A 17,050-nucleotide genomic window follows, 5' to 3' on the forward strand; every position below is an offset into this window, starting at 1 on the left:
TAAATACAAAATTGAACAAATGAATCTACCATGAAAAACTTGATCATTTACAATATTATCCGCACACTATGATAGAAAAACTAGCAAATACATCTTTCATTTTGAATTGTCAAATGATGTTTCATGAATTTTCTTTTATCCTGATTGCAATCTCTGAATCGTTACAGTTTGAGGAAGGAAGTCCATGATTGTATGTAGGATCAAAATTAACAATGCAAGCCAAATAATAGCACATATTATGCATTCATTTTTTAGGCAAATTTCAGCCGTGCATGGTGTAAAAGAATCGAAATAGCAACCAACAAAATTGAAGACAAGTATAATAAATTTAGATAACACGTGTAAGCCTATACTCTCATTATGGATAACTAGTTAAGATTAAATTGACATCCAATAGTATAAATGCAATTAATAGCATCAATGTATTAATCCAACTTTCTAATTAGGTGAATCGTCCATTAAAAAAAACTATTCGTTAATTCACTAAAACTAATACTCGGTCCTTAAATGCTTGAAAAACTGAAAAGACATCATAATGTTGCACTATTACCAGGGGCCTCTTTTGCATATCTTTACTTCCATTGAAAAAAATTACAAACCATATTAGTATAAATGCTCGTACTTTTATTCATTAGAATGGAATAAAAGGCTGATCTTGTAGAATGAATTGATGTATTCCATAAATATAAAATTGAATAAATGAATCTACCATGAAAAACTTGATTATTTACAACATTACCCACACACTATGATGAAAAACTGACAATATCTTTCATTTTGAATTATCAGATGATGTTACATGAACTTTCTTTTCATTTGATTGCAATCTTTGAATCTTCACAGTTTGACGAAGGAAGTCTATGATTGTATGTAGGATCAAAATGATCATGCAAGCCAAACAATAGCACATATTCCCCATTCATTTTCTAGGAAAATTTTAGCCGCGTGCAGTGTAAACGAATCAAAATAGCAACTAAAAAAATTACAGACAAGTATAATAAATTTAGATAATACGTCTAAGCTTATACCCTCATTATGAATAACTAGTTAAGATTAAATTGACATCAAATAATATAAATGCAATTAATAGCATCAAAGGTAATATAAATTATTAATATTAAAACTTGAATGTTATATACCAACTTGGTTCACACACACACACACATATATATATATATAAACCAAGTTGGTGATGACAGGATACATATAAAATATTTGCATCAATAATAACTTTCATAAAAATCATCAATATAGAATGTTGGACGATCCATCAATCCAGCTATCTAATTAGGACAATAGTCCATTAAAAGAAATTCATTTTTTAATTCACCGAAACTGAAACTCAGTCCTTAAATACTTAAAAAATTAAGAGAGTGTCATACTACTGCACCATTTATTCGGGGGCATCTTTTGCACATCTTTGCTTCCACTGCAAGAAAATTACAAATAAATTGATATAAATGCTCGTACTTTTGTTCATTAGGAAGGAAGAAAAAATTGATCTTGTAGGATGCATTGATGTATTCCATAAATACAAAATTGAACAAATGAATCGATCATGAGAAACTTGATCATTTACAACATTACCCACACACTGTGATAGAAAAATCGACAAAGACATCTTTCATTTTGAATCGTCAGATAATGTTTCATGAACTTTCTTTCCGACTGAATGCAATCTCTTGTTGGCCTAAATGCAATCTTTTAATCTTAATAGTTTGACAAAGGAAGTTCATGATTGTATATAGGATCAAAATGAACAATGCAAGCTAAACAATAGCACGTATTTCCCATTCATTTTCTAGGAAAATTTCAATCATGTGTGGTGTAAAAGAATCAAAATAGCAACCAACAAAATTACATATTAGTATAATAAAATTAGATAACGCGTGTAAATCTATACCCTCATTATGGATAACTAGTTAAGATTAAATTGACATCAAATAGTATAAATGCAATTAATAGCATCAGAGGTAATATAAATTATATATATCTTGTGAGAGAACCAAGTTGACGATGGCAGGATACATATAAAATATTTACATCAATAATAGCTTCCATAAAACCCATCAATAATTAGAATGTTCGATGACCCATCAATCTAGCTTTCTAATTAGGTCTATCGTCCACTAAAAAAAATTCATTCGTTAATTCACAGAAACTAAGACTCGATCCTTAAATGCATAAAAAACTGAAAAGGCATCATACTGCTGCACATATAGACATACTCAAGGCATCTTTTGCACATCTTTGCTTCCACTGAAAGAAAATTACAAACCAAATTGGTATAAATGCTCATACTTTTGTTCATTAGAAAGAAAAGGCTGATCTTGTAGGATGAATTGATGTATTCCATAAATACAAAATTGAACAAATGAATCTACCATGAGAAACTTGATCATTTACAATATTACCCACACACTATGATAGAAAAACCGGCTAAGGCACCTTTCATTTTGAATTCTCAATGTTCATGAACTTTCTTTCCGCCTGATTGCAATCTCTGAATCTTCACAGTTTGACGAAGAAAGTCCATGATTGTATGTAAGATCAAAATGAACAATGCAAGCCAAACAATAGCACGTATTCCCCATTCATTTTCTAGGAAAATTTCAGTCGCGCGCGGTGTCAAAGAATCAAAATAGCAACCAACAAAATTGCAGACAAGTATATCCATAAGAATTTGGAAAAGCACTGATGCCTCCTCTGCATACACCAACTTAGTGTGTTAGTATCACAATTAACAGACAAAAAGTAGATAAAAACAGTTGACCATCGCTTAAATCCTCAAGTGAAAAATGAACCTTGGCTGGAAGTCAGGTGATAAGTTAACTATGAATGTGTATTCAATGTGTATTTAGTTTAAATGGATATGTGGATCACCGCCAACATTTGTCTGTCAACGAATGCACTGGAGTTCTGAGTCCTAGATATGTATCCCTTGTGAGATGGATGACAATTTCATATTACAATTACTGAGCACAAAATTAACTCCAGAAAAGTAGATAATTCAGACAATTTAACCTAACCGCGTTCATGTTTAATATAGGTGATGAACTCGTGATCTGGATTTATTACTTCCCAGAAGGTTATTACCTTTGAATAGGTAGAACATTTTGTAAGGAATGGCAGAGAAAACTTATTACATTTGAAACCATGGAACACAATCTATAAATAAAAAATAATAACTTTGACTATAGAATTAGCAAGGGAATGAAGATATGCAGCATTAAAGGTTGCTGAGTTCGGTTTGTGTAGCAGTATCTCACCTGCTTAAAATATGGATGCATCAGGTGTTGTTGTGAATCAAGTTTCATCGTATGGAAGTTCCATGTCATCGAGGATGACATATTTTGCTGCTCCATTAGGACTTGAAGAAACAACATCATCATTTTCTCTCAGCTGACCCTTCATTTTTTCATATCTGAGAAATAACAGTAGTTATAGATTAATTCGTTATCATCATAAATTAAAATGTGATGAGCCAGTATGCCAACCTAAGACGCAATGATGTCTTAATAAGACTGCAGTCACTGGATGAGTACTTTACTTGACTCTGGTAGGTTGTTTTAGGAAACATGACATGGGAGGAACCATATGGTTACTTATTTACAAGCACACATTTAGTATTTGTTAGACCCTTTCGGTAAAGGAATTACATGTCCTAGATGTTTCGGAAAAAATAACAGAATTAGCTTTCTGCTGGCCTGTAACTAAGTTCGTATTACAATCAAAATTTGATTATAATGTTTATTGTCTTGATTTGACAACCAAATTTAACATTAATATTTTTTTAACACAGTATTTTCTACCTTAAGCAGGAACATCTGTCTCTATCTATGTATTGTTTTTCGCTAGGGTTACTTTCTTCAATTTACTCCTAGATATACACAGATTACAGATGGCAACCATCACACATTCGCATTATGAAAAATTTCTAAAGTCTATGGCAAGTGTTAAAATTATCTTCCACAAGGACTTCCCTCAATCAGCCATTTTGAATTGGCATTCGCCATTGAAAGACCAGGACATGATTGAAGTCAATCAAGTTGAGTTTTGGTGGAAGAGAATGATGCTCAAGAAACGAAGCTTCCAGCTAACGATCCTAATGACTTTAGATTTGCAGTAAGCTTCATGGACTAAAATAAACAAGAGATAAACAGGGATCAAAGTTTCCGTTGACTATAAACAAGATGACTTACTTGTACCAGTTGAATAAACTGACGCCAATAATGATTATGAGAAGTCCAACTCCCTTTAACAAAGTAAAGGGGTCATGAAAGTAAAACACTGCAACCTGGATGGTCAACACAATCAAACAAAATAAATCTAAATTCTTTTGCAAGCACTCACATTACTAGTATAAAGTCAGAAAGCTAAAACATTATGTAAAAAAAATCAAATGAGAATACTGCTTCAAAAGAGTACCACTATAAAAAAGTTTATGTGAGTTAAAGGAACGGATGAAAACATCAATTAGCAAAGAAAAGCCTCAAGAACCAAGGATAAATGCCTGAGAGATAGGCACTTGAGTAACTAAATCTAGAAATTAACAAACATCTTAACAAGAGATTTTTTGGATTAAATTTCAAGGTATTGAAGAAACATGTCTTTGTCAGCTGAAACTTTGGAGTTTTTGCAAGCAGGATGACTTCCAGGACTATTCTCGATGAATACTTTAAAATAGCAACTTTTAATCATAGGTTGCATTAACTACATTTTTTTATCTGGTAAAAGCATGATTCATTTCTTTATCCAACTTTCTTGTAGAAATAAGTTGTACACAGGCTGCATTAGTTGCTGAGTTTCAGAAATCGCCGATCATTTTGTCACTTTGACTCAGAAAAAGACTAAAAAAATGGTACAAACAATATAGACAGAATAATAACTTGCACTCATTCACATTTGTATGTTAGACTTCACATTCTAAAAGATATTTCAAATGAGAAGTCAGTAAAATAATATTTGCTACTGTTATTCATACTTCTCATGAGTTATTTTATGAAGATTAGAATAATGGACAATTTGTCAATATTTATTAATCTTGGAGTCTACACCTGAAAAATTAGCAAAGGGGAGATGAGAATGAAAAAATAATAAATTCCAAGTTGTAATTAGAAAGAGAAAATCAAGAAAAGAATATGGTAATATACCAAAGTGAATAAAAAACTTGATCAATTTAAACAGAAAAGAATATAAAGTCCTCACCACAATAGTAACAGCTTCCTTCACGACGCCGGCTATGGATACAGTGACAGCACTGGTTGCTGAAATGAGAATATATTCAGTCAATACCTGAAATTTACAAAGTTTAAATATCCGTAACTTAGTTTGTAAAATGTGTATGTGAGTGCAGATACATGAATCATAACTGAGAAAAGACGTAATAACAATGAGAGATATTCTGGTTAAGCAAGAAATACTAACTCATCTGCCATCACATACCATAAAAAATGCCAGTGCTCCTCCAGTAAGCATCAAGAGACAGCTCCGGATAACATGCCATGAGTTATCAAAGTAAACATTTGTGTCAAAATCATGCCAGGGATCTATCACGAGGGAGAGTATTAAAGTTACTACTGCCATCGCAGGAGTAACATAACTCATCAAAGTAATTGGATTCTTTAAGCCTAAATCAAATCAAAACAACAATACGAGTCTGAGCAAACTTTTTCCAATATAACAACTCTATAACTACATAGCATTGCCACTAATATGTCTAAAAAGACAATTCATCACAATAGACAGTCAGATACTCTGACGTGATGAACAAGGAGCCAAACAGTGCTGTTTGTGTTTCAATAAATCAGGGCAGATAGCAAGTTTCGATGTTACAGTAGTTGCATTTTGCATTGTTCTAGTAATTAATTCTTGGAAGGCCAGTAACAGAGGTGGGACAGACAGCTTACCATAGGATTCTTTCTTCATTATTAGTTGAGAATTGACATGAAAAAAAAAAGTGAAACATATTAGAACAAAGAAAAAGAAATTGCATCTAACTTATGAACTTAAAATCATTAACAACTACAAAACAATATAAATGAAAAAACTTAGATACTTCAGCGTCAAGTATACACTAACCTGCAAAAGAATTTGAGTCATGGACCAGCGAAAGCCACTCATAACAGCAGCAAACATAACAAATATAAATCCCCAGAACTGAAACTCAGTCTCCTTGGCAACTGATGGCAATTATACTAGTCAATCTCATTATAGAGCTCATGGATATTAACTGAAATATAAACTTTTTGCATTATATATTATGTAGATCCTAGATTAGCAACCACCCAACTTGCAAACAGGGATGAAAGGGACAACCTATCATCCTTATAAATATAAAAATAGAGGAAATGCTATGGCTGGAAAAAGTAGATCTGAAGCTTCTCAGATGATTGGCTTAAGTAACTCCATCATAGAAAATTCTCAAGTTTTGCAAGCCTAAAAAATAATCCAAATATCCAGCCAGACAAGGTTAAATCTGCAAAATGAAAAATATTTTCAACCTTGGATAGAAGGTTGCTTGAGAGACACAGGACAAGATAGATAGTTCTACAATGGTGTTCTTGAATCAGTTGGAGTATTTAGGATCAGTTGAAAAATGGATTTACAATAAGTGATAAAAGCAGGGATGAAGATTTCATGAACATGTAATTGGGACTCATCATATGAAGTAGGCATGCGTTGTTTGGAAGAAAGTAGTGGGCATCAACAATCCATAGCCACTTAGCTTCCTTGACATACTAGTTAGGTGTTCATGCTAGATAAACTGACAAAGAAAAATACTCTGGGAAGTAGATCAAGAAATAAGGTTAACAAACTTCCATGACCTAACACTCATTTTTTTATCTAGATTTAATTTATAGACATTTTGGGACAGTGACCTAGTGTAACCTGTTTCAAATCTAGAGAATATTATTAGTTCAACAACAATTACATGTCCCGTTCCTGCACATTCCTTCTATACAACATTTCAAACTTTGGTATGACAAGATTTGATGTGAATCTACTTAGTATCAAGAGTTCCAGAGAAAACATCAACCATCCATGTAGACTGACAGTATGAAATTTCTATTATGCAGTATAAATTTTCAGGCAATCCTTCAGCAAATAAAACTGAAGAATAGCAAACCATTTAGTTACCATTTTTAGAGTATTCATATAATTGTGATTTTTGCAATAAAAATGTCAAAATGATTAACGTTGACTTAGCAACTTGTCATTGCTACCTTCAGTGAACTTGGAGAAAGAGAAAAATAATGGCTCTGTCTTTTGAAATCAGAATTTAAAGAAAGGAAGTTGAGAGTCGTTTATATAATTTCAAGCTGTTCCACAAATACGGATCGTTTTGGGTAACATAATAGTGCAAAAGCAAATATTTTAAAGTAATAAATCAATTGTACGTCAAAGAAAAAAAAAAGAATTAGGTGCTATAGTCCTGTATCTGGTCTTGAAGCTGAAGCTGAAACTATAACTATAAGATCTTAAAACTATCCGAATCAGAATTCCAAAAATATATTCCCAAGAGTCACTTCCAATAACACGGCCACTGATTTAATTTCAGTAAAAAAGACTGCAGCTGAAACATGAATGATGTTGCATTGCAGAAATTAAATACCTTTCCAGAAGTTATCCTTTTGATTGCAACAACAGTGGCAAGAAATACACGAGTTGAAATTGACTACAATTTTTTTTCTAATTAGATTACTTTTAAATGTTTATGGAGTATATGCAGCATAACATGGTGTTGTATTCTGCAGATGGGAAAGCTTGAACTTTCCAAACTAAAAAGCAGCTGCTAATAACATGTCAGCATTACTCCTAGCTGTTAATGCTTATATGCTTGATTGTAGATGTTCATCGGAGCTTATGAATTAACAGTTTTGACCTAAGCAATTAATCATTGGTTAGTTTGAAAATGTCTTCTCGTGTTTTACATAATTATTTGGATAGTTCGCACTCTGTATTTCAATAAGTTGATCCATTAGGCAAATGCTGACCAAACTAGGTGATTTCACAGGGCTATTAACATAACAATTTTAAGAAATGTTCTTCCGAGGTAGAAGAATGCTTTGTAATTATCATGTTTTGGCATAGACCTTGTGGTTGCATAATGTCTTCCCATTGATGCAGTTAAAAGAGACTTTTGACAAAATGATAGTTATATAAATTAATCTTAATCATACCTGTTAACAGAATTCCAAAGGATATGATTATTATGATTAACAGAAGCTTTATACTAGGAGTCTCCAACCTAAAGTAAAAAATAGTAATAATAAGTAATATTTAGAAGCATATCGAGCATATGGAGAAGAAGTGATAAGGGGCATAAATGTTTTCTTTTTATAGGTTAATGAAACCAGGGAGCCTTGCTACTCAACTAGACTAGACGAAAACACTGAGCCATGGCATTGAGCAAGTAAAATCCTAATAACCCGTCAATGTAAAACATTAAGGAGTATAACATTAAGTAGTAGATTACAGGGTATTAGTATCAGTTGACAGAAACAATAATATAGTGAGACATAGTAGCATAAAAGATAATACTTAATTTAATGTTAGATTTCACTACGAAACAAATAACTAGTGAGGAAACAATAAAAAAAGGTAACTGATACTTTTATCTTTTTTTTAATACTACTCATAATGTTTTTCTTCTTTATCTTCTGATGGTGCCTGTGTACCTAATACCTTGAAAACATCACCATAGTTAATGCACTCACTAAAAATGGGGGCATCCTAGACCACATGTCTACTGATTGCAGTCAATTATGGAAAAGGAATGGCATATGATCTTATGCATGAATAAATACTTGAAATGTATTCTACACTTATGATGATAATGAGCATTGTTGTCAGAGGAAATTTGATTATATAAGCAAGTAGATTTTTTCTATCTTATGAAAGAAATTAAGGAGGAAGATTACACACTATAACCTATAAAGTATGTACAAGAAGATAAGAGAGTGAGATGAAAGAAACAATAGACTAATTTATATAATATAGTACTGGCTCAAAGCAATTTATAAGCAACAATCTAAAAGAGCAGGAACAGAGAAATAAATTATCATGGTGGATGAAATCATTGTTGGTAAGAAATCACTATATACATGCTAAACCTTTTGTTTATGTTATCCAATAAAGTGGAGACTGAAACAATGAAATTGGTTATGTGTAGACTCATCACATCAAAATGAGAGAAAATTAGCAGCACCCAAAATATATCTGAACCACTTGATGACTTCATATACACAAAACCCTTCACAGTACATATTGCCAACATATATTAGATAGTTGTTTGACATATATGCTGTTGACAGGGGACAAAGTATAACAAGATTGAAAAAAATCTATGTAAAATGGAGATTAATATAATTAACAAAAAAGTGTTCATCTATCTAAACCCACAAGCAAGGTTGTGAAGATTGAGATTGTACATAGGAACAATTAGGTGTTCATGATTTTGAATCATACAATGATAGGATTGTAAGATGTTAAGGTTAAGATATTTTTAAAAAATTGTATTGACATTTATACATATATATCTAAACTATCTAGTACTAATTTCAAATCATAGTCAAAATGCAAGTAGCAATTTCTACAAGGTGGAGCAAAAAAGGGATTCTTTTACTTAAAGAGTTAAAATGGACTTTCATATGATTAAAGAAATGAATGATAAGCTTTGAACTTTTAAAGTGAAAGCATTTTCCATCAAGTCAAGGTTGTCAGGATCAAGGTCCAACTTAGTAATAATGAGAGAACATGGACCCAAATCATAGGCCTATAAGATCACAACCCAATTCTTATCTTTCTTAATATATAAATTGTCTTGGCTATTTTTGTCATGCCCTGTTTAGATGAGAAAATTAACCCATTGGCCTATCAAACCAATCACTAGCCAAAATGTTTAAGCCTAGGTTAATAGCAACTCACTCATCCAAGCATATAAGGTATTTTTATTAGCCCACAACTAACCATTAAGACAAACCTAGGATGTAAAAAATCTCCACTACTTAAGGCATCGATCCTGTTAAGACTCAAATATAACTCATAGCCAATGATAATCAATAGGTATGTGAGGCCAAATGGTTGTTACACCATCTTGTAGGCAACCTTTTCTGACACTTCACTATGTCTAGGATCAGCCACTAATACAAACTATCATAACCCCTAGATGAGACAAATGAAATGTGTCATGTTGCAACTGCCATTAGGCCTTCTATGCAACTGATTAGGATGATTTTGTGATATAAGTTGGAACTTGGGCCTTGATAGAGACAAGCCTTAACTGACAAACATTGTGAACACCCTAATTTAGTCCCACCCGGTGAATTGCAGGATCATAAAGATTTTTGTAAACTTAGATGAGTGGTATATTATTAACTTGGGCATGAACACTTTAAGTTAGGGGTTGGTCTTGATAAGTGTTGGGCCCTGTGTAATGTGTGTATCGTTCAAGGATAAACCAACTAAAGCTGCCCCCATGGGTTGGTGCAGTTGGTGCTAGCATGAGTGGTTGCTCCAATAGGTCTTGAAGTTGATTTCCAACCGGTGCAAAATGCCTCGCTAGGTGCCTCCCCCATGCAAAGGGCTGCCGCACTAGAACAAATGCCCCCCATGATTTACCCCCTTTCAGAGAGTGTGGAGCCGCCATGGAGGGGCCGCTAAGGTGACGGCTTCACCTTTGCTCCGAGGATAAACCAACTAAAGTTGGTGGACCAATAAGGGCTACTCCAATAACGGTGGGAGGTGAAATGATTCCAAGATACGTGACCTCCCAAGAAGCACCTCACTTTGGAGTCAGATTCACCATGGGATAAAATTATGAAGACAATTATATGAGATGTGGGCTAAAGTGAATTATACCTCAATGTTGTTGAATACATGGTGTTTATAAATTTGGAAAGTAGGATTCTAAGGTCTGAATCAGAAACTGGCTACCATTCTTACTAACAACATTTAATACTTAATATTGGTTGTCCATGCTCTCTAGTTTACAAAAATTTTTTAACAAGAAATATTTGGAGATTGGAGTCCTATACAAGATATTGAGTTGAATTTTTAGGACTGGAATAGAAAATTGCATAATGATTTGCTAAATCTGCCAAAAGATTCAAAATACGATCATTGGAAACAAAGCCACCCAGAGAAAAAGCCTAAGATTTGTCAATCTAGATGTTCTTTCCTCTTTTTACATATATTATTTATTACTCATTCAGGATCATTGTCGGTACCAGAAGAATAATTAACCTTTGGAGTAATTTGAGAACTAATACCTCATATGCGTCACTTGACCCTGTAAATTCACTTCGATTTTGCTTTTAGGACTAAATTAATGGTTCATTGTTTAACTTGACAGAAAAACTTTGGTTTCTTAACTAAGAAGTCATAGATTGTCAGAAACTAATAATAAGATTCTTTTTCAGGAAAATGCATCTTATATGCACCATTGTTAATAAAAGAATAAGAGAAAGGGACATAAAAAATCAAACTATTGTGACAATACAAAAAAATTACCTAAATGCAAAAGCAAAAAGGAGAAGAAATATTGGAGAGGCAGATTTACACTGCATGAAATGACAAATAAAGGCAAAAAGTCAGATGGTCATCCTGCCTGTATGAAAAAACAAGAAGTGACTAGTTTCTACTAAAAGCTACAAACCATTGTAGCAAATGTCACCGATATGAAAACAAGAGAAACATTGCTCAAGTTTATGTCCAGAGCAGTTCCAAGAGCTGTTGGCACAACTGCAAAAAGAAGAAAAAAAAAGTGTTAGTGCCTGTGTGGTTTAGTGCATGGAATTACTAACAAACATGTATGAATTGTGCCCCTTCAAACATACAAGGTAATACAGAGCATATTCTATATGTTCTGATGGGCCAAATAAAAGATCTAGTTGTAGCTTAGGTTATAATATTCTTGTAATGTGAAGTTATGAATATCATACACAACTATTAAAAATGTAGTAACTGAGATTACACTGATAGCGAATATCAATATTGCAAGGAAGCAAAAGTCAAAAAATTTCCAAAAATTAATAACAATAATTTACATAAAATGCAAAGTTGGATGAAAATATATAGACATGTCTTCTCGTGGATGCATATATAAAGTATTATCAATGATACAACAGGAATTTAAGTTGCATCGGCAAATGTGGACATCAAATAACCAGGTAGGGAAATCGAAAATGATACAAGGGTCCTACTCAAGAGTCAACAAATGAGTATGAGCTTGACGTGTGAATCAAGGCTAATAATAAACTACCAACTAACATATGACAAGGTGCATGCAGCTTCACATCTGTCAATTAGCCTGCCTAATCAGGTAACGTACACCACTTCAAATCTATTAATACCTATCCCATGAACTACCAAAGGGTTTAAAGTTTTGGATTAGAGAACCAACACTTCTACATTATTCCTTGTCATAGCAGTTCGGCAAGAAGAAGAGCACCCAGGCCAAGCTCAGTGGCCACATCCAGAAACCTCAACTACCTCTAAGCCTAGAATTCTTAGCTTGATCTTAACTCCTTTGACTTGCATCTCATTTTAAACACATCAGTTGTCCCAATCAAATATATAACAGAGAAAGGAAAGCATGGTGTTTTATTGAATCAAACAAAAAAAAAAGAGGTAAAAAATCTTAAGCTTCACTTCAAATATCAAGGGCCATGTAAGTCACTGACATGGGTCAAGAGAAACATTAAATTATATTTGAATAGCTACATTTTAACAATTTAAAATATCATAGTATACTGTATAATTTGACAACAAAACATGGTTGTAACTTTTAACCAATTATGTGCATACACATATTACGCATACTTGATCTCACACCATCTTAATAGTAGTCTTGACTCAGTTAATTTGGAGCATAACAGTATTAAATTGATTAACCTTTCCCAAATATCATGGTGGCAATTAATACAAGAGAAGAATTATATATTCCTTATAGCCATAAAAGGAAAATATTTGTTGTTAAGGTGGATGTTGGGCCATGACTCGAACACACTAATAGAAGATGAGAGTCATAGAGATAAGGATGTTAACATGGATGTGCGGACATATGAGAATAGACAAGATAAGAAATGAGAACATTAAAGAGAAAGTCGGGATTGCACCAATTGAGCGAAAACTCCAAATGATGGTACCGACATGTACTTAAATGGCTAATACATGTTCCAGCGATGTAAAATTATGACAAATATGCATGTTAAATGAGGAAGAGAAAAACCAAAGAAGATTTGGTAAGCAGTAATAAAACATGATGAAATTTATTTAAATATAGATGATGATATAGTAGGAGATAAAACCCAATGATATAAAAGAATTCATATAGTCGACCGCACCTAATGGGATAAGGCTTGATTGTCATTGTTGATTTGTTGTTGTTATAAGCATCCCATGGTTGTGTGTTAAGCATTTTAAATTGTCACTTTTATATCTCACTTTGCCTATTTTAAATATTTCTCCTATTTACTTTGTTCACTAACAATAGCAAGACTTTAAACCTAAGCACACCTAGAATTTTATAATCAAACTTTTTGTGGCTTTTTTCCAATATTTTTTGGTCTTTTACCCTAAAGTGTAGACCACATTGAATCTGAGACAATCTCCATTTGGTGTGAGAGCAACATGGTTAAGCCTCTCCGATAGTGTCATACGGATTCAAACCTCAGGCCTCAGTCAGAAAGCTCTCTTCATTTAGTTCACTTACTACTAGACTAAGCAATTTTTGTTGCCTTCTTCCAACTTTTGTTAGTACAAATTCAAAAATACATGAATCCGGCCAAATTTATTTTGTAAATGAATATCAAATTGTTCTTTTCTAGGGACACTAACTTTGGTCAATTCTATGTGCTAACTGAGAATGTCACCAGAATCATAGCATTCCACCTTAGCATCCACCTAAATATTTGAACATAACTGCCCTTTAAATGCACTAATAGAGCTTTCCACTATTCCAATCAGCGCAAATGGTTAATAAATATGAAAGTTTCATTTCCATATAAGTAGTTGATGGCCACATTATATTCCATATAGTAACTCATTTTGTTGGTTAGCAACATGATTGAGTATCACGCTGCCTAGCACAGCAGGTCCGCATTACAAAAATCCTGTTTGAGGATTTTCTCAAAATTATATGGGTGAGGGCTATTCAAGAGAGAGACTACTAGGTTTCACCATGAGAATTGTGTTAGAATCTTGATAATACTTTGGGTTACATGTAGACCACAAAGGATATGAGAGATTATTTGTTATGTACTTGTATTTGTCATCTTGTTTTGAGGGGATTGTTTACATATGCACGTAAAACAATAGGTGCATTGATTTTATTATGGGAGATGAAGATTCTACCACTTGATTTCAGGGTGAGGGTAATCTTTTGCATTCTCTCACTAATTTGATTTACAAAGGGTGGTTTAAGGCAGTGGATTCAAAAATTTACCTACCAATGGTATTTTGGTAGTGCAGATACTAAAAGGCAGTGTCAGAATGAGCTCGACGTCAATAATTTTGCCTGTCCCATACAATTTTTTTCTTCCATGAGTCGTCAAAGTTCAACTTCCTTTTTGTTTGAAAAAGACCCAACAAATACAAAATAACTTATTCAAGACGAAATTGTTGTTATTCCAACTATACCTTATAATCTTGCTTTAATAAATTGTTCGTAACAATAGATTGATTAGTACCATGGTTTACATTTCTCAAGCCTTCATTTCCACATTGTTAATTGGCATGATCTGATGAAAAATTAATTAAATGGTGAAGATATTCAATACATATTTCTGCTCTAGATGTCATCCCTACATTATCGTTATCAGCCTCAAAATCCCGTGATCAAAAACAAATTATGAGATTAGCCTTTATGATCCATTGTGAGTTTGTTTATTTCTAGGAAACTAGTGATCCAAAACTTGATTCACTTGACTCCTGTAAACACTTCAATTAGCAGTTCAACAACAAGGGACGTTTAACTAAAACTGATTTTGTTCATGATGATTTAAGAGTAGAGTATTTATCAAGAAGCAGTGGTCTTGCACCATTCTTGCTGTGCTGACCAATTTGTTGAATATCCTGGCACACAATATGACTGACTCCGAAATTGGGGGAGGGGGTATCTAGGGCATTCAAACATCACTTTCTCCTAAGACCATTTTGTCCCTCAGCATGAAGGATAAGATTAAGATGTAAAACCAAGATAACAACCATCATTATAAGAAATCCAGGCTATTCAGGTAGTCAAAATGATCCATCGTAGGGAGGAAATCAGGTAGTGGCAACCAACAACTTTCCAGCCTTTGTCAAAATTCTATATTACTAGAAAGTTTACCAATTTTAAAATTTAAGCTGCTGGAACAGAACTATTACCAATCATTTTTATGATTTTTCTATGTTCTTTCACATAGAAGGAACCACAAATTACGTATGTCAAATTTTCCCCATGTTTTGAAGTTCTGCATGGGTTTTTTTGGACCAAATAAACGATGTTTCACATGAGAGATATCCAATATATATCAAATCATTGAGTAACATAAACATTAATTATACTTTGCTCCTCAATAAAAAAAGAACCTAGCAACGCCCTTAAAACACTAAAAAAGTTATCAAGAAACTTGACTTTTGAACTATACATATCTGGATGCATATTCTAAATCAGATTGCACCCTTAAATTCCATGTTAACCTACAAAATCATTGACACCTCAGATTCCAGATTGAAGTTCTTAAGATGGTTGCTTGTATATGTGATGGCAGTGGGTATAAATATTGCTTCAGTTGCAAAATACGGATAAGAGACTAATGTAAAAACAGTTACCTTTGCTGAAGTAATCTTTCCATGTCATTGTAGCTCCGACATCACCCCCTCTGGACTGTATGCACACAACGATCTTCGATAAAACAGCTTGCAGTGTGAAATGAAAGGTATTCATCAATAATGGCGCTGGAAATTTCCCTAATTTATCCCCTAAAAGTGTCTTATTGTATCTATACCATTGGGAAAAGAGAGAGGAAAAGAAGGAACCAACAACGAATAATTAGCTATCGAAATAATCATGTCAAGAATTAAGACAGAATAAATTGAAACGCCTAGGAACTTACAATGTCAGGCAAGTACTGAATGTATACCAGACAGAGATATAAAACAATGTCTTTAACACAACGATCGTGGAAACAGAGCTCTCTGCCGCCCTTTCTAATTCTTCGAGCTTCAGCATCGACTGGCTGGCATGGAGTCCATTCTGCACGTCGAAAGGAACGTACCTTTTGCCACTGGCGAGCCCCTCCACAATACCAATAACGGCGCTCCTCTGGCGAACGTAAGGAGATACCTGCATCAACGGCTGGGGCACGGAGTCTTTGTCCAACCCCTCCCCAGGTATTATCAATGGCACAGCAACAGCCTCTGCCCCTTCCGATGCGCCGCCATCACACGATCCCTCCGCCAAAGAGCTGGGGGGCTGCTCCTCGTTCCCGCCCTGCCCCCCATCTACCTTTGCACCGGCTGCTTCGGCGACCCTCTCCGTCACATAACCGCTACCGCCCATCGTGGATCGCTCGATCTCGGATCAGACCAGCATGCCACTCCCCTTCGAAAATCCTCGGATCCAGGAAAGCGGGGACGGGCATGAAACGGCCCCGATGAGATCGGTCATGGGGAGTCGAACAGGGACGAATGTTAGAGGGGAGGCGGGGCTGGATCTGGATCCAGCAATGCTCGAGGGGCGAGGAAGACTCCGAAGAAGAAGAAGAAAAGGAGGCGTGTTGGCAACGAACTTTGATACGTTTGGGCGTCGCGATCGCAACGAGGAGAAGGAAATAAAAAGGCAGCGTCGACTGGGAGATACTTGTTTCCTTTCCTTGACCGGTCGTTTGTTGCTTGCTGCTCCGTCGTAGCAACGTGCACGGATCGATTTGTTTTAAGTTTGTGTCGAATTTGAGGTTATAATAACGAACCCAACCTAACCAACTTTCAACACTCACGACCATGGTACGATCCCAACCTGCGATGTCCGTTGTGGTTCTGTCCGTCGCCAATCACAAATTTA

General features: G+C 34.4%; 1 protein-coding gene across 3 annotated transcripts; it reads right to left on the minus strand.

Annotated features, from left to right (window-relative positions):
- Positions 1-2,260: 2,260 nt before the first annotated feature.
- Positions 2,261-16,844, minus strand: LOC122025738 (probable sugar phosphate/phosphate translocator At1g06470). Of its 3 annotated transcripts, XM_042584604.1 has the most exons (12): positions 16,104-16,828; positions 15,820-15,989; positions 11,660-11,745; positions 11,515-11,564; positions 8,184-8,251; positions 6,082-6,182; positions 5,910-5,922; positions 5,446-5,630; positions 5,209-5,295; positions 4,203-4,297; positions 3,270-3,424; positions 2,261-2,706 (listed from the first exon to the last, which is right to left on the minus strand). In XM_042584604.1, the coding sequence occupies exons 1-11, from the start codon at positions 16,547-16,549 to the stop codon at positions 3,307-3,309; spliced, it is 1,419 nt and encodes a 472-aa protein (XP_042440538.1). In that variant the 5' UTR covers positions 16,550-16,828; the 3' UTR covers positions 2,261-2,706; positions 3,270-3,306. The 3 variants fall into 3 exon arrangements, with proteins under 3 accessions (XP_042440538.1, XP_042440539.1, XP_042440540.1); XM_042584605.1 differs by lacking the exon at positions 5,446-5,630 and having other exon boundaries at positions 5,209-5,267; positions 16,104-16,841; XM_042584606.1 differs by lacking the exons at positions 2,261-2,706; positions 3,270-3,424 and having other exon boundaries at positions 4,206-4,297; positions 5,209-5,267; positions 16,104-16,844.
- Positions 16,845-17,050: the final 206 nt, after the last annotated feature.

Source organism: Zingiber officinale, chromosome 9B (assembly GCF_018446385.1).
Source record: "Zingiber officinale cultivar Zhangliang chromosome 9B, Zo_v1.1, whole genome shotgun sequence".
Classification (NCBI taxonomy): Eukaryota; Viridiplantae; Streptophyta; class Magnoliopsida; order Zingiberales; family Zingiberaceae; genus Zingiber; species Zingiber officinale.

Bases quoted from the DNA above. Each gene is read 5' to 3' on its own strand.
- LOC122025738 (XM_042584604.1), bottom strand. From the start codon at position 16,549: ATGGGCGGTAGCGGTTATGTGACGGAGAGGGTCGCCGAAGCAGCCGGT. The intron at 11,746-15,819 runs GTAACTGTTTTT...TTCTTTTTGCAG, and splicing joins GAAAGATTACTTCAGCAAAG to TTGTGCCAACAGCTCTTGGA. The intron at 8,252-11,514 runs GTAATTTTTTTG...TTTTTACTTTAG, and splicing joins CTTTTTGCTTTTGCATTTAG to GTTGGAGACTCCTAGTATAA.